Consider the following 22,453-nt stretch of genomic DNA (forward strand, 5'->3'; position numbering starts at 1 on the left):
TGGGCTGTATCACACAGCTGCTGGAGTTGGAGACTCAAACCTCACCTCCTCTGAGTTCTAATGATCTAATGGATCTAATGGACCGAGACATTATGCTGCCTGTTTAGTGCTGCTACTAGTGTCTTGTAGCATGGGAGACCAATGTAAGCGATCAGTTCTGTCCACAGAATAAACAACTCGTACTATGTACTTAATCACATCCTAGCTTGCTTTTGCCATCTGCTCTCTGCAGAGCAGACAGGACCATTTCTGTGCTGTGACTTAGCTGCAGAAGGTTTCTTATCTCCTAATGTCTGCCCTGGTGAGGTTTGGAATTAGAGAGGTTTCTGCATAGTGCAGTTTGAAAATGGAGCCCTTCCAGGCTGGCCTGAAAGGCTTCTTCTGGCATGCAGTGTATTTATGGTATCTGGATCTCTGGGTTTGGCTTAGAGAGCTGCATTCTCCTGCGTGTCTGCCTGGTGTGGAGCTCGGCAGGGAGCAGGGGCGCGCGGGTCAGCATGAACCCTGCAGCCCTTGTGCTGCGAGAGGTCTGGGATCCTGGCCTGAAGTGCAATCCTGCCGCACTGGGAGCGGGACAGAGCCAGGGAGAGGATTGGTTCTGCCCAGAACAAGCTTGCATGGAGAAGTGAGTCGGCTCCAGTCCAGGCTCATGCGCTGAGTAACTGGAATGTGGATGCTATATCCACATCTCGGATAGGAACTGATCTCATAGCTAGATGGAAAGTGAACACTTTTGTGACCTCCTGCCAGCTGGTAGGAATTGACTTGCTGTGGCTGTACGCTGTTCATTTTGCTTTGCTTTCCTCACCCGTGAAACGGGCATGGCGCTGCGCTGGGGGGCTGACGCTTTGCAAAGCGTGGGCTCAAAGACCCTTCCTGATAAAAAGGGCTGTAATGGATGCAGCAAACTATCCCAAATAGCAGAATATATATATGCACTCTAGTCCCACAGTCCAGGACTGTGCTTTTTCTGCTCTGCTCCTTGAGTGTATTGCTCTGCTAATGCTAGGCCATGCGCAGGTCTCTCTGCTTACCTCCAGATCTTCTGCATAGCCAAGAGAGGCTGTGCAGATAGTATTTGAGAAAATATGTAATTCCATATGCTGTAAAAATAACTGTCCTGCTCTGCAGTGGGGCCATGCGAAGGCTGAATATGTGCAGCAGATACAATCCAAATTTTCCAGCATGCAATGGACTACTTCCTTGAAGAGGCAGTTTTACCAAAATGGGTGTAGCAAGCTCTAATTTAGTCTGTTGCTGCTCTATTATGGGTAAGCATCTGTCCTAAATTTACTTGAATGGCAGATGAAGCACTAAATATGCTTCATAATGGCTCTGGTTTACGTATGGATGTTTTCAAATGCATTAGCTTCCTGCTACAAACAGATGGTTATAGGCTGGCAAATTGTTCCACTCTGTGTGGCGTTTGCTGGTGAGAGAGCAGCCTGCTATGGGCTACTCTTCTGAGTCTGGGGAGCAGGAGCCAAATAACGCTGAATATGTATTGGATTCACCGGCCTTGTCCCTCTGACCTCTTGGACTGAGTTCCAGAGCTTTAAAGTCCTCCACCACTTTTTTGCCGCTTGTCCTGGATAGGGAAGTCTCTTTTCTGTTTTAGTCCCTGTTCTTATGCCCAGGCGCAGGCTGCAATGTTCTCTTTCTGGTAGAAAGTGACATTTGATTTGTTATGATAAAAGCTTCATGTTCGCTTAGCAGCAGGCTCCCAAAAGAATTGACAGGAACTGGGACATCTTTGATCTAATACCATCCCTCATATCTTTCCAGGGATCTGTTCTATACCCTAGTTTATGCTGTAATCCGTTTCTGTTTTACCTGAGTGGGATGGGGTTATTTCAGAGCAGTGGTCCCTGACCTTTTTGGACCAGTGAATGCTGACAGCCACCACGCTTATTGGAAAACTCTGCTGCTTGGTAAAGTGCTGCTGAGAGCTTTTCCTGGCTGTGTGTTAAAACAGCCTTTGCAAATGCCAGGTAGTGCATTTGCATTCTGGCTATTGATCCACTGTGGTCGGTTAATCAGCCAGCGTCCTGGAGATTCTCTTTTGTGGAGCAGCTTGTGAATGATTAGGAGACTGTTCAGACAAAGCAAATGAAGTTTATTAGCATAGCACTGATTTAGCACTCCAGCAGGCAAAACAAAGCATGAGAGTACAAGGTATGGATTTCTTGCAGACTTGCCTGCTGGGATCCTGCAGGCTGATGGCATGACACCTTGCAAGTCTGTCTTCTGCTTTCCTTCCTTCTGAAGTTCGGTTGTGGCTTCAGCAGGGGAGGTGTAGCTAGGGCAAGTATGTAGCCATTTCATGACAGATGGGCTTCTGAGAGCTAGCTTGGCTTCCTCAGCTGATCCAGAAGAGACCTGGAGAGCTATTCTTTAGCAGAAATACCAGGGCTACCCATTGCCTGGGCCTCCTTTGTCCAGCTGACACAGGCAGGAGTCGTACAGTCAGTGTGCAGAGGTTGCTGGACTGAGTGGTCCCAGTGGCTGCTATGCTATGCAGGTTGGGATGGAGCCATCTGGGAAGTGATGGCCAAAGTTTTGGCATGCCCATCTGCCTGGATTGCAACTGTCTAAGGTTATATAAACCAGAAGATACTGTCAGTATGCTTAAACGTTAGTGTGATGTGCTTCTTCTATGTGGACACAACTATGGTCTGGTAGCGGAGATGGTAGGAAAAGTCCTCTCGTATGGCCATGACATCTGGCTGTGGTCATGTGGTGTGATTTGTCAGGGTGACTCTGAAAACTGTTTCACAGACTTGTGGTGTTTTGAAACGTGTTTTTTACTCTTGAAAGCTCCCACAAATGTTTAGAGGGATCTTCAGTTTCCAGCAGCTTGCTGCAGTCTGAGCTCCAGATTGTGAGTGTTGATACCTGGGGGAGTGCTCAAGTCCTGCTGGTGCATGATTCATACCTGCTCGAGAAACATGTTCACTTGCTGAGGGGTGATCAAAACTTAAGCAACTGGGATTGGGGTACTTGCTGGAACAGGTGACCTTTCTGATTTGTAGCAGTGCCTGTGGTTTCTCTGAAGGCAGGAATAACCAGATAAGCTTAATACTGGGAAACAGCTCTGCACACCTTCTGTTCTCTGGTGCTCAGGGAGGTTTCGCTGGTTTAGCACGAAGCTAACAAACTGTCCCCAGATGCTGCAGTGACCTGAATTCATTGAGACTGCTACCTTAAAGAGGAAATGTAGTCTGTAGGTGGAAGGCTGTTGACCTGGCTGTAGGAGGAGAGAGAGTTTCCAAGTTGGAGTGGGTGGATAAGCCTACGTCCTGCTCTCTTGCAGGGCCTGGCTGTTGGAGGGTCACAAGAGTCCTAAGAGGTGAGGGAGGTGTCACTGCCCTCCCAAATCAGGAGGACGCTTTTCTAAGGTGACTTGCAGCAGTCCACTGCATGCTGTCAGCAAGGACTTCTCTCAGAGTCTCTGCTAGGGCTGCTCTAAAAATCAGTAAATGGATACCCTCAGATAAGGTGTTGGTGGAACAGAACAGGCTGAAGTAGTAGAGAAGGGGAAGCATCTCTCTCACCTGGTCCTGTAGTCTTTGAGCTTTGCCTAAGATTTTCTGGGAGCACAGCTATGTGGTCCTTGAGTGTGATTCCAGCATGTAGATTTGAGGCGCAAACTCCCAAATTGATAGTCTGCTTTGCTTTTTTGGAGCAGGGGGCAGAAGCTTGTTTTGGGTAGAGTAACTTCTCTTGCAGGAAGAACTAAAGGAGATCTGAAAGTGGCTTGAAACACACAGTAAAGGACTTTGTAGCAGTAATGTTCAAGCTCTGATGTGCTTGCCCTGACATCCAGGTTTGTAGCGTCTTGCAAATGTCTTCACAGTGAAATGAACCAGTATTTACTGCCAGGTGCTGTGCTGCTGAGTTCAGCTGACAGAGCAGAAAGACTGAAGGAACTGTCGTCTTTGATCTGAATGGCCCAGTATTCTGGTTACCAGGAGAAACAGACCTCAGTCTCTCCCAGCACTAGCTATCACAGTGATCTGATCTAATTTTTCTCCCTGTTCACACTGGAGCTAGGGCAGCATCTCGGTGAGATGCCATGGAGGGGCCGAAGGGAAGAGAGAACATGCATCCTTTGGTGGGATGTCTGTGCATTGCTCCTGTGACGTGTCTCTGCCTAATTTTCTCAGGTGGGATGCAGGATTACAACTACGTGTGGGCCAACTGCTTTGAGATCACCTTGGAGCTGTCCTGCTGCAAATACCCACCGACCTCCCAGCTTCAGCAAGAGTGGGAGAACAACCGTGAATCTCTCCTCGCCTTCATTGAGAAGGTAGTGTGGGCTGGAACGGGGCACATGGGCAGCAGCTGTGAAGCCTGTGTGTCCATGGTGGGCTGAGAGCACTGTGTTCAGTTGCTCCTGTGGCTGAGTTTGCTGCGTGTGGTGACACAACCGCTGCAGTTGCTGTGCAGAGATCGGTGTCTACAAAGCTTCTGTATTTCTCTCTGGTTCTGCCACAGTTCCCACATCCTCCAGGATAGCAGAGCTCTTCTGAGAGGGCCCTTTTAGGGTGCAGTGTTGCACAGAGGCACTGAGAAGTGCAGATCTCGCTAAGAAATTCAGGGTACCTGTATGGCCTAAGTGCCGTTATTCTCCAGCAGTGTTCAAAAGCACCAAGCAACAGTGCTGAAATCTTGGCTTGCAGATTGCTGCTGCCAGGCTGTCTCGAGATATCCATGTGTATGTTGAGTGGGCAGCAATTTAGGCTGGAAAGAGAAGCAGCTGCATTTTTCTCCCTGCTGTGGCATGTAACTCTTGTGTGTTCATACTGTTATGTGACCACTGCAGCATCTCTCTGCTGTGTTCTCCCTCACCCAGTAGCACAGGTGAGCCAGCTTGTGAGCCCATGTCAACAAAGGAAAGATTTGTTGGGAAGGATCAGTTCTGAGAACTTGCTGCCCTCCCAGTGCATGCTCAAGTTCCTGTCCTTGCAGTCTGGCCAAGCGCCGTCTGAATCACGGGCCCTTGTATGCCTTTGCCTGGCAGCTGTCCTGCTCTGCTGCATTTTGGCATGTGGTGGGGCGCGCTGGGTAAGAACACAGTTCCCTTGATGTTGCTTCAGCCAGGCCCTTGTGTTGTTTTCCTCAGGTCCACATTGGTGTGAAAGGCTTTGTCAGGGATGTAGTCACCGGGTCTGGCTTGGAGAATGCGACTATCGTTGTTGCTGGCATTGCTCATAACATCACAGCGGGCAAATATGGCGACTACCACCGACTGCTTGTGCCTGGGACCTACAATGTGACCGCAGTTGTAATGGGGTAATGTCTCTGACGGCCTGGGTCCACACTGCCAACTGCTCGTGTTATTTTACTTGATTTCTTCCCCTAAGGCATCTTGTTCTGTATTTAAGGGGCTTGGCTGGAAGTTGCAGCAGTAAAAGACTCCTGTAACGGCTTAGAGCTGTAGCCATGTGGGCTGACCCCATGCGCTGCTGCGGCGTGGGGGTGCTGGATGAACAGCATTTCTGTCGCCTTCGTTTGATTGCTTGTACCAGCCTGCATCTTGCTTTCCTGGCAAAAAGGGAAAGGGAAGTAGTGTCCCCCTAGTAAGACATTGTGTTGTCTCCTGTCAGGGTGTAAATGCAATAACTAGCTGCTAGGCTAGCCCTGTGCTGCTCCCTGAAGAGTCCGTAAGCACGAACTTGTACCTCTGTGACACAGCAAAGACAACAGCATAGTTGGGTCCTGTGGAGTGGGACAAGTCCTGACAGCTTGTTCACTGGTGAATCTTCCATGTAGGCGTTAACATCCCAGCTAACCCAGGCTGGGAGGAGGAGGAGGAGGAGGCTGGAGTGGTGGAGAAGCTGGAGTGGGTTCTGGCCCTCTATTCTGCAGAGCCTCCTGCTGAAACTGGCTCTTTTCTCACAGTTACACACCAGTGACCATGGAGAACGTTGAGGTGAAGGAGGGAGATGCAACAACAGTGGATTTCTCCTTGCAACCAACTGTAATGGCACCAGCTTCTAACCTCACACAGTTCACAGCAACGCCTGCTCCTGTGTCTACCATCACCTCTGCTACTGTGCAGGCAGAGGCCCCAAACCCAACCTCTCTCCATCAGCCAGTCCAACCTGTGGACTTCCGCCACCATCACTTCCCAGACATGGAGATCTTTCTACGGCGATACGCTAACGAGTACCCCAACATAACCCGCCTCTACTCTGTGGGCAAGTCAGTGGAACTTCGGGAGCTCTATGTAATGGAGATATCGGACAACCCTGGCATCCATGAAGCAGGTAACCTGGGAAATCCTTTTTTGTGAGGTCCAAATGCAAGTGACAGAACCTTTGCTTTGGAAGACTGAGGGGGCAGAGCAAAAAGGGGTGGAGATCTGGCACGTATCTGAAGAGTTACTGTGTGCTGCTTTCTTTTTGAAAGACTCAGATGCAGTGGTGGTACTCATGTGAATTTTAAGAGTATTGCTAGGGACACCCAGGTTTGTGTTTGGGTTCGGGGAATGGAAGAACCAAAGGGCTTCCTGCAGCAGTGTCCCACCTTTTTTTGGTGTTGTGGGATTGGAAGGGTCCCTGCCCGCAGGGAACAGACCAAGTGGGGCTTGTCAGCATGCTGGTGTCATTCCCTACCACTAACAGATCAGACTTTGCTGGTCACTCGGATGTCCTGTTTAGAGTCTCTGGGGCTGCACATGCCATGATGCCTGGGATTCACCCACTCTGTAGAGTTCAGTTCTCACCTCTGCCAAAATTACTGTTCTTCCCTTAAGAAAGGGAAGAACAGTAGCTCACCTGTGATGTGGCACAGCTGCCTCTGTCATGCCCCAAAACTCTTCCAAGGGTGTATTCTGTCTCCATGTTGTTAGGTAAGTGTCCTCCAGCCCTGTAGAAAGGCCTGAGAGCACAAGGCTCAGGGTAGTGAGATGTCTCCAAGCTTTAATATAGTGGTTATAATTGGCTCTTTGGTGTGGCTCTGTGTCTGCAGGTGAGCCAGAGTTCAAGTACATCGGTAACATGCATGGGAATGAAGTTGTGGGGCGAGAGCTGCTCCTGAACCTCATTGAGTACCTCTGCAAGAACTTCGGCACAGACCCTGAAGTGACTGACTTAGTCCGGAGCACACGCATCCACATCATGCCATCTATGAATCCTGATGGCTATGAGAAATCCCAGGAAGGTATGCTGTCTGTTCTGAAACACCTGTGGGGTTTCTAGCACTGAGAACAGGACTTGGTGTTCATGGTACCTCTTTGGGAAAAGCTGGAAGTCTTGCTGGAGCAGGAGTGATCTCTGTGCAAGGAGGCTGGCAAGGGACTGGGTGTGTGTTCTGGGATGAGTGGGTGGACCCTGCACTGCAGGAAGTGGGCTGTCGAGTGATGCTCAAAGCAGTTGCAGAGAGCTCTTATGCTTCAGCAATGCTGTATGCTGCCCCTCTTTGGGTCCCCTTATGGTCTGTGGCTTTCCCAAGGCCTGTTTAAAAAAAGGCATTCCTTTGACGTAGCTCATACTCGCTCTGCTTTGGTCCATGTTCTTCGTAACATGTGGTGTGGGAGCCAGGCTGTCTGCAGAACACTTGTCCAAGGATAATACTGACTTCTATCGTGGTGTTGAAACTGGCAAAAAAGTCCTTCAGGGAAGTCCTTAAAACTGCGTGGCTATCGCAGATTGGCAGAACAAAGCCTGATCAGAACAATTTTCTGGAAGTAGAACTCTGCTTGGGTTTAACAAAGAACTTGTCCAGCTGGTTTGAAAAGGTGAACTCAGAGGTTTCTGTGGTCGTGACACTTGGCTGCTTGGATTGTTCCACAGTTCATTGCCTTTCTGCTAGGAGCGGCTTGGCTGACACTGACAGCCTGTCCGAGCACCTGCTGGAGGGGCCCCCAGAGACCTCCATGCACAGAGCAGACCTCCCACTGAAGGAGAGTGGGGTTGTCCCATGGCTCTGGGGTATATGATGCCAACACTATAATGCTCTCTGCAGTTTTCCATTTACCAAAGGTCTCTGGGTGTTCTGTGGTAAGGGGACACAGCCTCCACACTGAAGTGTGAACTTGCATAGGGCACTAGCTTGTGCTTAACTTTCAGGAGACAGAGGAGGCACCATTGGCAGGAACAACAGCAACAACTATGACTTGAACCGGAACTTCCCAGATCAGTTCTTCCAGGTGACAGACCCTCCGCAGCCAGAAACTCTCGCTGTCATGAGCTGGTTAAAGACTTACCCGTTTGTACTCTCAGCAAACCTGCATGGAGGTATGCCAATCAAACCAGGCTCCTTCCCCTGGGCTGAGGTTTGAGGGATGGGGTTTGCAGCAATGTCTCCACGCCGTTTCTAGGAATGAACTGAGGAGCTCTGGTAGAGAGCAATCTGTGCTTGGCACTGCTGTGAAATGGCAGGAGCAAATCCAGCCAGGTTCCTGCCCCAGGATGAGACCATTTCTGAAAGACCTACACAGAAAAGAGTGAAAGACACCTATTGTCAGTAGGTTGGGGTTTGTGCTGCTGGAAGAAAGAGCAGAAGGTGCAAACAAAGAGGATGAAAACCATGTTTCCAAACACATTTTTAGGGTGTTGAAGAGGCTGCTGGGACGATCTCGGCCTTTTCTCTGAAGGGGACGTGTGCATTGGGGGGTAGCTGGTGCCTTGTCTGTTGAGAGATGGGACAGATGGAGTGGATTCTCTTGTCAGCTGCTGTTCAGCAGCTGGTTCTGTGTATGTGACAGTGCTGCGGCTGTTGGAGGCTTCATAATATTTATAAAGTGAAGGGAACGAGATGTAATCTTAAGGGTTCCCCGCCTTGAATTTCCTGGCGGAACTACGAAATTTGCTGTAATTTAATTATCTTTTTAGAGTGATCTAAATTAAGTCTCTGTATTGCATCTTATTCCCTAGACAGTTTGTCTGCTGGCTTGTAGCTGTAGTAACTTGCAGGTGGTTGCTTTGTACTAGCATGTTAAATTTTGTAGCACAGAAATACCTTTCATGGGTAAGAGGGGGGCTGGCAGCTCTCCAACAGCAGAGAGGTCCCACAGTACTATTAGTACGACTTGCTGAGGGAAAACCTGAATAAGCCAAAGATGTTATAACCTACCAGTGCTTACAATAAACTCTAGAATGCTAAAAAGATACATGGAGCCCTTGGCCCAACTGCTGTATGTTCTGGGAAATTCCTTCCCTTGCTTTTTCTCCTTTAAGAAAGTGATAATTATGAGCTTGTCCTCATCTCTCCTGCATGTGAAGGTCAAACCTTTGATGTGTTGCGGCTTGGGTTCACTTTCCCAACTGGGTGTGGTCTTATCTCTTCCTGTGCTTTCATTGTCTCTTCCATCCATTGGGTTTAGGGCTATATTTAATGCCAAGTCTTAAGAAACACAAGACCTAGTTCCTGGAAGTCTTTGAGGGGGGGAAAAAGAAAAATTTCCCCTATTAGGCTGAGGGGTCACTTGGAAAGTGTGCGGCTACGAGTCAAATCTTGTTCCCCCTGCAGGTTCTCTGGTGGTTAATTACCCCTTTGATGATGATGAACAAGGAATAGCCATATACAGTAAATCCCCAGATGATGCTGTGTTTCAGCAGCTGGCACTGTCATACTCCAAGGTAAAACTCTAATGTGAAAACAAGCACATCCTGCTGGGTTAACTCCTGATTCTGCCATAACCCTCCTGAGCTGCTAGTAGAAAAGAGGTGCAGGTACTGTTCCCATGGGGGTCCTCAGTGTTGCAGGCTCCTTGGATTACAGCAGAAAGGTCCTGCTGGAGGCTCTTGTTCCATAAGCAGATGCCAGCATGCTCTGTTTGCAGGCACTGTAGGAAGAGCGCTCTGTGTAGGTGTGGGAGGCTGTAGCAGTGGGTTACTCATGCATGCGCTGAAGAGTGGTAGAAAACGCTGTGCATGGGCCAGGAGTAAAGCAAGCATGTCAGTGACCTGTGTTTGGGTGTGGGTGCAGTCAGCTTGTGCTGCAGCTGTACAAATGCATGCCTGCGTGAACCTCTGTGTTTGGTAGCCCCCAGTGTGTGACTAATGTTAGAACAAAAGTGCCGGTGGCGACAGAGTGCAGACACTCAGCTTCACATGCTGCATCTTGTTTTTCAGGAAAATGCACAGATGTATCAGGGAAGCCCTTGTAAGGACATGTACCCCACTGAGTACTTCCCACATGGCATCACTAATGGGGCTCAGTGGTACAACGTTCCAGGTAAAGTGGACGTGGAGTATATATGTCTACAGCTTTAATAGTGCTGGACCTTAAGTCTCTCTGGTTGTTCATCTCCAAGCTAAAACGTGCAGCTTAAAGCTCTATCTGATCAATCACAAAAACTGCACTGGTCTGCCCAGATTACAGGAAGTTGGGTTTCTTTTATAACCTCCTAAATAATGTACCCAGATTAAGTTATTCCTGAGGGAAAGAATTTATACTCTAGTTTATTTTCTGGCTACCAGCAAAGTGGTTTCATAAAACTTTACAGCAATATATTAGCATGAAAGGCATTTACAAGGAGGATGGTTATTTGCCTGCTATTTTGGCATCCCTTTGAAGCTTGAATCTTGCCTTGTGTAAAAGCCTTCTCTCTATGGCTATAAAATGCATGGTGTAGTCAGTATTTCATCTTTCTCTACTATCTGATTTTTTGAGCTATGCTACTATTGCCTTCAGGAGACCTGGTCAAGCTTTTTCTACATTCCTGTTGTAGGTGGGATGCAAGACTGGAATTACTTAAATACGAACTGCTTTGAAGTGACCATTGAGTTGGGCTGTGTGAAATATCCAAGAGCAGAGGAGCTGCCAAAGTACTGGGAGCAGAACCGCAGGTCTCTTCTCCAGTTCATGAAACAGGTGAGATGCTTTGACCCCAAGCAACTGTGTGAGCTGCCCCTGGGATCTGCATTAGACATGCCAGAATGAACAGGCTAATCTGCAGGCTGAAGTGAGTGCTGTTTCCTGGCCAGACTGGGTACCTGCTGAACAGAAATCAGAACGTGTCTTGACCCCACCCCCACTCCTTCTCAACATACCAAAAATACGTATGGAAGCAGCAGCCAGGAGTTGCAGAAGTAGGCTTTTTATTTACAGATATCATGGCTTTCCCAAGACTGGAATGGCCTTTATGTGCTGTTCCCTGGGGACCTGAGATGGGCCTGGCAGTAGTGCTGTGCACCTGGGGCATGCAAACAAAGGTGTGGAGCAGAGTGCTGTGGTGGCACTGCAGGGCAAACAATTGCTCATTGTGCTCATCGAGTGACCTCTGTCCATGCCAGCTGCTAGCAGGTTTAACCTGAACTCTTTTTGGAACGTGTTGCTCCACCAGGAGTGCTGTACTTTGCGGGCTGGGAGCTGGTGGTGTCTCAGTGTGTGCGCTCCCGCAGTGGTGTGTGCGGTAGGAGACAGGATGCGCCATCCCACTACTGGGTGGGCTGGCACTGAGCAGTGCTCCGGATCTGTGCTCAGGTTCACCGCGGCATCTGGGGATTTGTGCTGGACGCCACAGACGGAAGGGGCATTCTCAATGCCACCATCAGCGTTGCTGACATCAACCACCCGCTCACCACCTATAAGGATGGAGACTATTGGCGCCTGTTGGTCCGGGGGATATACAAAATCACAGCATCTGCTCGAGGGTGAGATAGCTGTGGCACAAGGAACAAACAGTTGCAATGCTGAACCCTCCCAGTTAGGAATAGGCCCGTTCCCTCTGTCTGCAGCAAATGTAGGCATGGGTGTTTCCCCTGCCCTCTGGCCTATGCAGAGTTAACAAAGTGATGCTACACTGATATCAAAGGCTGCTTGTCTGGCGACAGTGTAGAATCCAAATCTTCCTATGTTTGGAGGTGGTGTGGGTCTTTCCGTGGGGAAGGAGTTGTTAACTTAGCATCCTTAGGGGAAGTCCTCTTGCAGGCAGCTGCCCACAGAAATGAGTTCACTTCTACAGCTGGCAGGACCCTGTTGCCCTTTGAACCCAAAGGGTTCAGCTGCCTGACTTATTCCCCTGCCTGTCTGCCATGTAACTCTGCAAAGCCAGTGCCAAAAGCAGCCCAGCACCATGCTGAACCCTGATCTGCTTCCTGTCGTCCTGGTATTCCCATGTCCCTTTGGAGTGTCCTCCTTTGCTTTTATGCTTCTCACTCTTTTGGCTGGGGAGCAACAGCAGTCCCACATGGGTGTCTAGTTGGGAAGGGGGGTGGCTTGGTGTGTGGGGCCTTGAACCCCTGACGTTTCCTTCTGCCTTCTCTTCCCTGGGCAGGTACGATCCAGTAACTAAGATGGTGGAGGTTGACAGCAAAGGTGGGGTGCAGGTCAACTTCACTCTTTCACGGACAGACTCCAAAGTGGAGGAGGGGAAGGTGCCAGTCCTGAACACTCCGAACACCAGCGACCCCAACAAGAAGGAGTTTGAGACGCTGATCAAAGATCTCTCTGCTGAGAATGGCCTGGAGCACCTCCTGCTTACCTCATCGGGGGATATCTCTCCTTATCGATACCGCCCTTACAAGGACCTCTCCGAGTTCCTCCGAGGCCTCAATCTGAACTACCCCCACATCACAAATCTCACCAGGTGGGAACTCAAAGCAGCAGCACTCAGCTCCTACCTGAGCAGCAGCCTGTAGCAGGGCAGCAGTGAAATGACATGAGCCAAGAACACATGGTGCAGAGATGGGGAGCTTGTCCCCTTCCTCCCCTATGGTGCTTGAGTTCAAGAGAGCCCTAAGTGTGAGGGCATGATGTCAGAGCCTTGGCTGCAAAGACTTAGGGATGCATCCACATGCTTTTCCCTGAGACAACATTTCACTGCCTTAAATCTGGGGCACCATCAGTTCCCCAGGGGTGCTTGGAACTGATGGTATTCCCAACACTGTCCCAAGTTTCTTCAAATATCTCAGTCCGTGTTCTCTATCTTCATTTCCTCTCTTTTCCAAGTCCTTTCTGATATCCACCCTGCTAAACAGTCCCCAGCAAAAGTGATTAAGTTTGGATTACAAATCTCAAATGGTCTTTCTTTTTTATCTGCCTTCAGATTTTAATTTCATAGTGTTCGAGTTGACTTGCCTTGAGTCAAGGTCTCTGCCCTCCTACAGGAGACCAGCTGTCTGTAGTCCTCTGCTCTCCTTTGTGACCTGTGGCACTATTGCACGCTCTCGGCTTCAGAAGGCACAAATCTGGCCTCTGTGTCTCAGGACCTTGTTTGCTTGTTGTTACCAGGCACAACGTGCTCATGTGCTGTCCCTGCTGGTGCCAAGGCTGCTGTTCTGATCTGTAGCTTCTATTGTCTTTCCAGTTGCATCAGCCCTGATTCTGTTCCCTGCTTTGTTTGCATTCAGTTTGCTAACTTGATGGCACAACTGTAGTAACCACCTCTGCATCACTGGAAATATGCCTGCTTTTGTCTTCTAAACTGGATGCTTTTATAAATTTGTTTGATATCTGGATGTATCCCACCCTGAAGAAAAAAATTGGAAGCACAGAGCCATTTAGCAGTTCCACATATACACTGACATTATAGGCTATACACGGATGTACAGAGCATTGGGTGTCCTCTACATCTGGGCCTGGATACATTCTCACGCAGATGCTTCTGTTCAAACTGACATTCATAATGAATGTGGTTCAGTGCTGCTGCTAATCTTCATTTATGATGCAGTTGGTTTTTGTGTGTCACTTGCCTTCGCTGTCTCCTCACAGCGGTGGGCAGTAATTCTTTTCTGCACCAGGATTTCTCCTTAAGGGCCAGGCTGGGGGTTCGGCTCTGTTCCTGAACTGATGCTCCAGTTTCTCATCTCTTGGCAGTTTGGGTCAGAGTGTCGAGTTCCGTCAGCTCTGGTCCCTCGAAATCTCCAACAAGCCCAACCAGTCTGAGCCTGAGGAGCCAAAGATCCGCTTTGTTGCTGGTATTCATGGAAACGCTCCTGTTGGTACAGAGCTGCTCCTGGCACTGGCAGAATTTCTCTGCATGAACTACAAGAAGAACGCTGCTGTTACAAAGGTGAGGAGCTAGTGCAGGGGGCCATACGGGAGCCCTATAGTTATATCCTGAGAAGAGGATGCTTTTTGGGAGAGATCTGCCTTGTTAACGCTGGCTCATGGGTTGCAGCGATCCCATGAACAATGGGGAGGTGTTGTGAAATCCGTGGGGGCCGGTGGGAACCCCTCTCAACAGCTATCTGCCCTGACTGCCAGACCCTGACTTGTGGGACTGCAGCTGGTGGGTAGCATCTGTCTGTTCCTCCCTTGCTGACTGAGGAACACTGTTCTGAAAACAACACTCAAGACTGGTGAAATCAATGTAAGCAGCGGTTCCTAGGATGAGATCCAGGCAAATGAGATGTACAGAGAATTAATCCTACTAATTGTACTTTATTTACTTTTGCCCAGCTAATTGACCGAACCCGGATTGTGATTGTACCTTCCCTGAATCCAGATGGACGTGAAATAGCACAGGAGAAAGACTGCACATCAAAGATAGGCCAGACCAACGCTCACGGCAGAGATCTGGACACAGACTTCACAAGTAAAGTGAACTGATGCGTAGTGTCCCTGTGGAAATGTCAGTTGCTGTAGAAGTCTTCTGCTCTATCTGTTGTGGGCTTGGTCATAGTCATTTGGTTGCAGGGTCTAGCTGTAAAGAGAGCAGCATTCCCACCACAGAGCCTGGGCAGCACAACTTCTGGGAAGCTTCCAAAACTTGAATCCGCCTTAGAGGTGGTAACTTGCTGTTCCTTGTTTGCAAAGGAGAAGAGGAAGCAGAGTCCTTTAGGGATAGCCCAGAGATCAGACAACATCTAATGTTTTTCCTGCTAATTAATTTCTCCCAATCCCCAATTTCTGAACAATGCCCTCTATTCATGCTCCCTGGGAACAGTCTCCTTTTTTCATGCCTTTCTGGTTCCTGTGCGATTGCCTTGTGGATCCAGAGCTCTATACCAGAGTACCATGTCCACCCCTCCTCCTGGGATGGAGGTGTTCTCTCTAACTGGTTTTGGTTGGGATCATCCCAAATGCTTTCTTTGGAAAATGTCAGTTTAGTGACATTGAGGAGGGCAAGCACACGAGGCATGCTTTGCATTGTCACAGTAAATAGTCTGGGGAAATAGCGATATTGTCAGGTTTATTTAGCCTTGCAGATGAATGCTGCCACTGGGCAGTGTGGACTAGGCATTTTACTTGACTTGTTAGGTGCAGTCTGCTGAGATCTAACAAAAACTTTCTAATATGTGCAGCAGACTTAATTTCAGGCATTAACAAGGAACATACTTTTGTTGGCTTCTCAAATAGCAGAAGAAGCTGTTGTCAATTCCCTTTTCTATTTCTTGTTCTGGTTTACAGGCAATTACTCCCGATACTCAGGGACACGAGAGCCTGAGACCAAAGCCATCATAGAGAATTTGATATTGAAGCAGGATTTCAGCCTGTCTGTTGCGCTAGATGGTGGATCTCTGCTTGTCACGTACCCGTATGATAAGCCAGTGCAGACAGGTACGATTAGCTCTTCCAAGGCCTTGCATGCGCATTATACTCTGTAACCTCCTTTTGCATTCAACCCTTTGTATCTGGACAATGGACGGCAGTCTGTTTTAGGGGGATTTCAGGTTTTCTCTGATACTGAAGGGATGTATCAAAAGCAAACTGTATACTGGCTTTGGCAGGGAAAAGTTGAAATGCTGTAGAAATGGAAAACACTCTGTTTCCTTGCTGTATCCTGTGAGGTTTGTCAGCTTTATTAAATAATGTGTGACTGTAACATAGGATCATGGGGGATGAGGATCTGCTCTCCTGGTGAGTGACAGCTATACTCTCAATGTCACACCCTTCTCTTTATAGTGGAGAACAAAGAAACACTGAAGCATTTGGCATCTGTGTATGCAAACAACCACCCATTGATGCATTTAGGCCAGCCGGGCTGTCCAAATAAGTCAGGTATGCTTGATCCAATCCTTTAACTGCTGGCCAGCTTGTGATAGACTCTGGCAGGAGCAGATCTGTCTGATAACTGTGTTCTTGCTGTCACAGATGAAAATATTCCTGGGGGTGTGATCCGTGGCGCTGAATGGCACAGTCACCAGGGAAGTATGAAGGTACTTCATGACAACACGAGGCTTTCCACCTCTGCAGACTTGACTCTAAATGAGCATTAAAACACATATTTGTTCTGATATCTGGGCAAAACTCTGCCCCTCCTCCAGTTGCATCTTTGCAAAGCTTAGTAGATACCATCTCTTGTGTCATAACTATGGTTTTGTTTTTTGCAGGATTTCAGCGTTATGTTTGGTCATTGTCCTGAGATCACCGTTTATACTAGCTGCTGTTATTTCCCAAGTGCAGGACAGCTCCCCAGCCTGTGGGCAGACCACAGGAAGTCTCTCCTTAGCATGCTTGTGGAGGTGAGCAGCAGTCTGTGGGAAGAAATTCTGGCAAGGAGTGAAGGTAGTGGGCTAGATGGGGAGGAGGAGGGAAACGGAACAGTATAGGGATCCTGTATGTTTTTATTGGTGCTTTATAGTTACAGATGGTCATAATTTAGACTGCATGAGGCATGGATTGAGCAGGGGCACCAAGTGACCAGGAAGCGTATTGATATGGAAGTTTAACTTCCATGCAGTTTTGCCCCAGAGTGGGCTGAGCAGTCCTTGGCAGTGTTGTGCACTCTTATTTCTTACGGGAGGTCAGGAATGGAGGATGGGCTGTATTTTGGGGGGTGGGGGTTAGATCCTGTTTTACTTACAAATGTGCCAGACTGTTCAATTTGAACATGAAGTGTTTGAACTGCTTTGTTTCAGGTTCATAAAGGAGTCCATGGATTTGTCCAAGACAAGAGTGGCAAGCCAATTTCTAAAGCCACTATTGTTTTTAATGAAGGTTTGAAGGTCTATACTAAAGATGGTGGCTATTTCCATGTGCTGTTGGCTCCAGGTTTGCATAACATCAATGCTATAGCTGATGGGTACCAGCAGAAGCATGTCAAGGTATGTGAATGTCTGTGTCAGAGATTTTCTTCCCCCTGTCATGCAGAGGCATCCTTAGATGCTCACACTTGGGCTCCGCCCTTGCTGGCTGTGTTCAGCTGCTGGCTGTGTGCCCAGAGTAGCTGTCTTCTGCCTTGATATAATAGATGGAGGAGAATTTCCCAGCACAGCAGGGTTGTTCTGAGTAATAGCTTTTCTCTACATTGTACTCCGTTTTTGGCATCTGCCTGGTCCTGCTCTGGTTACCAAATGCCTCTTTTCTCTGGACACCTAACAGAGGTGTAAGCCTTGAGACAGTCTGAGCTTTCACATATGTCTTTGCAGGTCTTGGTACGCCACGATGCACCTACCTCTGTATTCATTGTGTTTGACATGGATAACAAGATATTTGGCCTGCGAAGGGAGCTGGTTGTAACTGTTGCAGGTAGTGTGAGACTTTCTTCATCAAATCTTTGAGCCTTTCTTCCTATGCCCCTTCATCCTGACGATGACTCTTGTCTTGTCTTGGAACTGGAAAAGTAGCCAACAGACTTGAACCACCTCCTGCTTTCCCTTCTGAACATGTGCTTGTTCCTGCAAATGGGTCCAGTAGCCCTTGGATCTGGTGGTGCTGGGCTGGTAGATGGGAAGAAGGAAGGGAAGAAATGGAGACCACTGCAGGGATCTAAATGGACCAAAATGGACTTTGAGGTGGTTCGAATGGGGAGAGCCTGTTTGTGTGTGGAGCTGGGATTTGGAGGTCTTGCACCTAGCCCGAGGTTTCCCTCAGAGTGGTATGGTACTGGGTGAGCATAAAGAGATTTTCTGTCAAGGTGGCAGTTGCTGGGGTGACCAGAGTTTATTCCCAGTGGTCTGCAGAGGAGCTCAGTGATGCTATGCTAGGACATGAGCCCAGAAGGTAAAGCTAGTGCAGTCCTGCTCTGGAAGCGCCTCTCACATGGTATGTGTTCTGTCACCTAAGAGGAAGGAGCAGGGTCACAGTGAAGTGAGGAAAAGTGGCTGTAATTGTGGATGGGAAGAGATACAGTGGGAAATATAGGAGCTTCCACAGTGGAGGAACATGGCATTAACTCCAATGTCTTCTGTGTGGCAGGTGCCAGTATGTCTGCTCTGGTCCTCACTGCCTGTATCATCTGGTGCGTCTGCTCAATTAAGTCCAACAGACACAAGGATGGCTTCCACCGCCTCCGCCAGCACCATGACGATTATGAGGATGAAATCCGCATGATGTCCACCGGCTCAAAGAAGTCCCTCCTGAGCCATGAATTCCAGGATGAAACAGACACTGAAGAAGAAACATTATACTCCAGCAAGCACTGACACCTCCTGGACAGAAAAGGAGGTTCCCCATGGACCAGCCCTGGTGGGAGGGAGGCGATTCCTGTGGTTCAGTTTTGGAACATTAGCTTGCAGGACATGTCCTCCAGAGGTGTGGGTGGCAGCTCCTGACTTCCCTCTGCTATTTGCTGTGTTCCCACTTATGTGCAAGTCGGGGAGTGTTGGAGGCTGTGTTCAGGCTAAGGGCATGGCTTGTTACACTTTTAGGTCAAGATCTGGAGGTACATGTAACACTGTTTGAAAGATAACATAATAGGTTGGCCAGCAGAGTTCCTAGCACTTCCCCAGCATCTCAGCGCAGTGATCAGATGGTGGGGAAGTGCCCCAAGACCTGCGTAGGGTCACAGTTACAAAACTCCAAAGCAGTTTCTCTACCTGTTTTGAATTCTTTTTTTCCACTCTGTACCTGGGGAAGCCTCATCCTACATGGACTCCAAGTTCTGCAGAGCAGCCTTAGGAAACAGACTGCACTTGGTTCTCAGCTGCTCCCTCAGAGCTTTTTTCCACCTTCAAATGCAGTGGCCTACTGTGCTCTGTAGTGGGTGCTGAGCACCTCTAATGTATTGCTAGTTCTTATGCAGTGACCTGGCATCCTGAAAGCTGGGGGAAATCACATGGTTTCTTGATGTGAGCTGGAGAAAGAAGCACATGTCAGAGCTTCAGTGAACTCTGACAAAGTCCAGGCACTTGCCAGCTCTGCAGTACTGCTGCTCCTTACTTCTGGGGAAGAAAGAAACCCTGTCCCCATCACTTCTGGTTGGTTCTCATTTGTGTAGACCTGGCCTTTGTAGTCTCGTGTTAGCGTTATAGCAGCACAGTGTCCAAAAGAGCAACTGGAGGTTGTTCCAAGCAGAGGGATAGAACTGATTATGGTGGATACTGCAGAAAGCAACTACCTGATGAGTTTTGGTTGTCTGCCATGATTCATGGAGAAACTCACTGAAATCTGGCTACTGCTTATTGAATGTTATTGGAGTAGCTGAGAGAGGTTGTGGAGCCTCCATGGCCCAACTTGAGTCTTAAATTTTGAAGAAAAGCTACACCTTTTTCCCCTGTCCACCTAATACCATTTAGTGCTCAGGGCACTTTGAAAATATCCTCTGGTCAAGCCCTGGTGGTGGTGGCTCTACCCAGCTACCACCAGCAGTGCACCAGAGTATGTAGCAAGAGCTCCACCTGCTTGTGTCTCTGCAGCATGTCTGCTGCTTCGGGGCCTGGGGGAAGGAAGGGTGTGCTGAAGAAAGGGGGGATTCCGCAGCCAAATTTGTTCTGTAGCACTTGGCAGGAATTTTGAAAGAAGAGCTGCAGCATGCATCCCCCAAATCCATTACCAACACAGAGTCCAGGAACCTGTGACTCCTTAGATGTTTGATTTCCAAAGCCTTTATATATTGCTGAAGCTCCTGTGCTTTCTGGGCAGAAAGCTATCATTGGAGCGTAGGCACTTTTTTTTTTTCTTGCTGCTCATTCTCTCTTAATACTTGCCCCACTGACCCAAGCTCCCTGGTGCACCACAGTCGTAGGCACCCAGTTTGCCCTGAGCTGATCCCTTCTCTGCCGGCCCAGCGAGGTCCGTTAGTGACGTGTGCTGCTGGGCCGTGTCTCTTGGGGAAGGAGCTGTTCCTTGAGCCGGCATGCGGCAGACGCGCCTCCCAGCCCGTGCGTGCGTGGTCATGCTGATGGTTTCATCAGCTGCGTGCTGATTTCATGCAGCTCGGTGGAGGGACAGGGACAACCCTCTAGGCAGCACTGTAACTTCCTCCCTGTTTAATGGGGAATTACAGTGCAAGAAGCACAGGCTAAAAGCTGGCTGGGGCAGTCGGCTGGGAAGGGGGAGAGGAGGCTGAGCGTTTCCCGTGCTCCTGCTGTCCCGCATTGCTGCCGCGCACAAGAGCTGCTCTCGTTGCCTTGTGTTTCTGCAGGAGCCATAAGTGTCCCATGTGCCTGGTCCCGGCTCACCCTGCCCGATGGGGGATGTGGTTTGGTGCCGTGCTGTGACCCTGTCCTGCGTGTAAAGGGGCTGCAGCAGGCCAGCGCTCAGCAGTGCTAAGCCTGCCCCATCTCTGAACTTTTCCTCCTTCTGAGGACTTTCACAAGGGTCGCAGCTGAGGTTTTCTAATAAAGCTGGTTTTGCAAACTGCTCTTAGGTCTCCAGCCTTTTTGCTCTGGCAGCAGGTAACGAAGGGAGCTGGCCTCGCTAAGGCAGCTCTGTCGCACTAGCAATAAGCCTCGTTAGGAATCAGTGTGTGCAAGAGCGCTGGATCAGCCCTTTCCCCCCAAGAACTCATTTTGAAATTAGCTGCAGTAGGTGCAAATTTTTTAAGGTATGTGGGTTTGAATTATTTTGTAAACGCTCACGAGGTTTTTCTACGCAGCCCGGACCACATGTTCTCTGGTTCTCGCTACGTGGTTGGATCGGTAGCAGTGAGCAAGTGCTTGGGGTTTTATCAGCCGTTTCTCGAAGGAGCGAGCAGCTCGCTTGGCCTCCTGTCCCCGTCGCTCTGCCCATCGTTAGCGGAAGTGTCCGTGCCGCTCCTGGCGAGGAGCCGGGCTCCCCTGCACGCGCTTGTCTCTGGGGCGTGTAGGTCTATGCACTGTGCCTTCAACGTACATTTTTGGAAGGGACTTGAATCGGCGTTTCATTCAAGCAGAAAATCAATCTGTGATGTGCGATCTACCTTTCTGTACCGGGGGGAGGGGCCTCTGTTTTTTTACCTGTATACTGAGATCTAATAATCTGTATAAAGCTATTTTGATGTCTCTCTGGGTTCGTCTCGTACTTCCTATTACCCAAGCTAGGGCAGCACAGCCGGTGCCACCCCGGGCTGGAGCCCCCTTCCCTTCCTGCCTGTTTGGTGGCTGTATAAGAGGGGGCCGGAGGGATGAGCACGACACCCCCCCACACCCCCCCACACACACCCCCGGGGCCGGGGCTGGCCGCGCCGGTGCTCGGCGCTGTACAGCGGCGCCGGCCGCGGGGCGAGGCGCCGCCCGGCCGCTAGGTGGCGGCGCGGCGGGAGGCCCGCCCGTCCCGTCGGCCACCGCGCCTTGAGGGAGACGCTCTGCGCCACCCTTGTCGGCTGCGCGGTGTCGCCGGGCCGCGGCTGACGTTGGACAACAAAGATGGCGGCGGGGAGCAGCAACTACTGGGAAGGCGAGTGGGGCCCGGGGGCGGCGGGGGCCCCCCCGGCCGCAGGGCCCGGCCCGCGGCAGGCCGCTCCCCTCCGGGCGCCGGCGGCCTCCCGGTGGCGCCTGGGGCGCGAAGCGGCGGTGCCCGGCCGCGCCGGGGGGCGGCGGGGGGCCGGCGGGCTCTTCCCGGCCGTGCGGGCCGCGGCCGGCGGGCGTTCGGCGGTGTCCCGTGAGGGTCCCCCTTTTCGCGGCCCCCCACCTTCCCGGGGCTCCCCCCTCCGCCACCCCCCGGGAGCTGCGGGCGGGGGCGCCGCCGGGGCCCGGCCCCGGGCGCCAGCGCGGCCCCCTGACCCCTTCCCCGCTCTCGGCTGCTTTGTTCAGACCTCAGGAAGCAGGCGAGGCAGCTGGAGAACGAGCTGGACCTCAAGCTGGTCTCCTTCAGCAAGCTGTGCACCAGCTACAGCGGCGCCCGAGACGGAAGGCGCGACAGGTATAGGTACTAACCCGTTTCATTATGTTTCAACGCTGCTTTAAGCGCTTGGTTCTTTCTATAGTTTGCTCCGTATTTGCCTCCCCACTGCCACCTATAGCTTTTATGCTCAGTTTCTTAAAAAGCTCATTTCAATGCTTATTAGTTACATGATGCTGGTATTGGTCTGGATGTGATATTCAGTGGGACTGACGCATGAGTGGGGAAGATGTACAGTCTGCAGTGGTGCATATATGTTGCTAGGGAAAGCTGTATTTAAACTTCGGTTTTTAATTGCGGGGACAGCGTATGAACGGATGACAGGGCTCTGTATGCACAGTACAGCTGGCCGCATCAGCTTGTTTTCTAGTTTTTTGTGTATTAACACAGCAGAGGTTTCCACAGCATTTACTGAAGTTCCTGTGCTCCGTGAATTTAGCCTTACACCTCCTGGGTGGAAAGGTATGGTATTTGTAATCCCCGTTTTAAGAATGAGGGGCACAGAGCTGCTGCGACTGGCCCAAGGAAGTAACCAGCAAAGTAGGGAATGGAAGTGGGCAGTTCTGTTGTTCTC

The 22,453-nt window shown here is 50.0% G+C and overlaps 2 protein-coding genes across 5 annotated transcripts in view; both read left to right on the forward strand.

Moving 5' to 3' along the window:
• CPD (carboxypeptidase D) overlaps nt 1-21,041 on the forward strand; it is a 28,275-nt gene extending 7,234 nt beyond the window's left edge. Inside the window, exons 3-21 of the mRNA XM_067309965.1 lie at nt 4,167-4,309; nt 5,126-5,295; nt 5,905-6,272; nt 6,976-7,167; nt 8,076-8,243; nt 9,478-9,587; nt 10,083-10,185; nt 10,682-10,824; nt 11,437-11,606; nt 12,230-12,541; nt 13,771-13,966; nt 14,356-14,491; nt 15,307-15,456; nt 15,802-15,897; nt 15,991-16,055; nt 16,230-16,361; nt 16,758-16,943; nt 17,268-17,367; nt 18,037-21,041. Coding sequence (XP_067166066.1) covers nt 4,167-4,309; nt 5,126-5,295; nt 5,905-6,272; nt 6,976-7,167; nt 8,076-8,243; nt 9,478-9,587; nt 10,083-10,185; nt 10,682-10,824; nt 11,437-11,606; nt 12,230-12,541; nt 13,771-13,966; nt 14,356-14,491; nt 15,307-15,456; nt 15,802-15,897; nt 15,991-16,055; nt 16,230-16,361; nt 16,758-16,943; nt 17,268-17,367; nt 18,037-18,263 — 3,167 coding nt within the window. The 3' untranslated portion in view covers nt 18,264-21,041. The remainder of the gene's footprint in view (nt 1-4,166; nt 4,310-5,125; nt 5,296-5,904; nt 6,273-6,975; nt 7,168-8,075; nt 8,244-9,477; nt 9,588-10,082; nt 10,186-10,681; nt 10,825-11,436; nt 11,607-12,229; nt 12,542-13,770; nt 13,967-14,355; nt 14,492-15,306; nt 15,457-15,801; nt 15,898-15,990; nt 16,056-16,229; nt 16,362-16,757; nt 16,944-17,267; nt 17,368-18,036) is intronic.
• Nucleotides 21,042-21,370: 329 nt separating this feature from the next.
• GOSR1 (golgi SNAP receptor complex member 1) overlaps nt 21,371-22,453 on the forward strand; it is a 35,760-nt gene continuing 34,677 nt past the window's right edge. For 3 of the 4 annotated variants that reach the window (XR_010886191.1, XR_010886190.1, XM_067309533.1), the window contains exons 1-2: nt 21,371-21,435; nt 21,792-21,906. Coding sequence is in view for 2 of the 4 variants with exons in the window: in XM_067309533.1 (XP_067165634.1) it covers nt 21,405-21,435; nt 21,792-21,906 (146 nt within the window). In the remaining 2 variants the exon portion in view is untranslated. The remainder of the gene's footprint in view (nt 21,436-21,791; nt 21,907-22,453) is intronic. The other variant, XM_067309534.1, reaches the window with a different exon arrangement.

Source organism: Apteryx mantelli, chromosome 22 (assembly GCF_036417845.1).
Source record: "Apteryx mantelli isolate bAptMan1 chromosome 22, bAptMan1.hap1, whole genome shotgun sequence".
NCBI classification, from domain to species: domain Eukaryota; kingdom Metazoa; phylum Chordata; class Aves; order Apterygiformes; family Apterygidae; genus Apteryx; species Apteryx mantelli.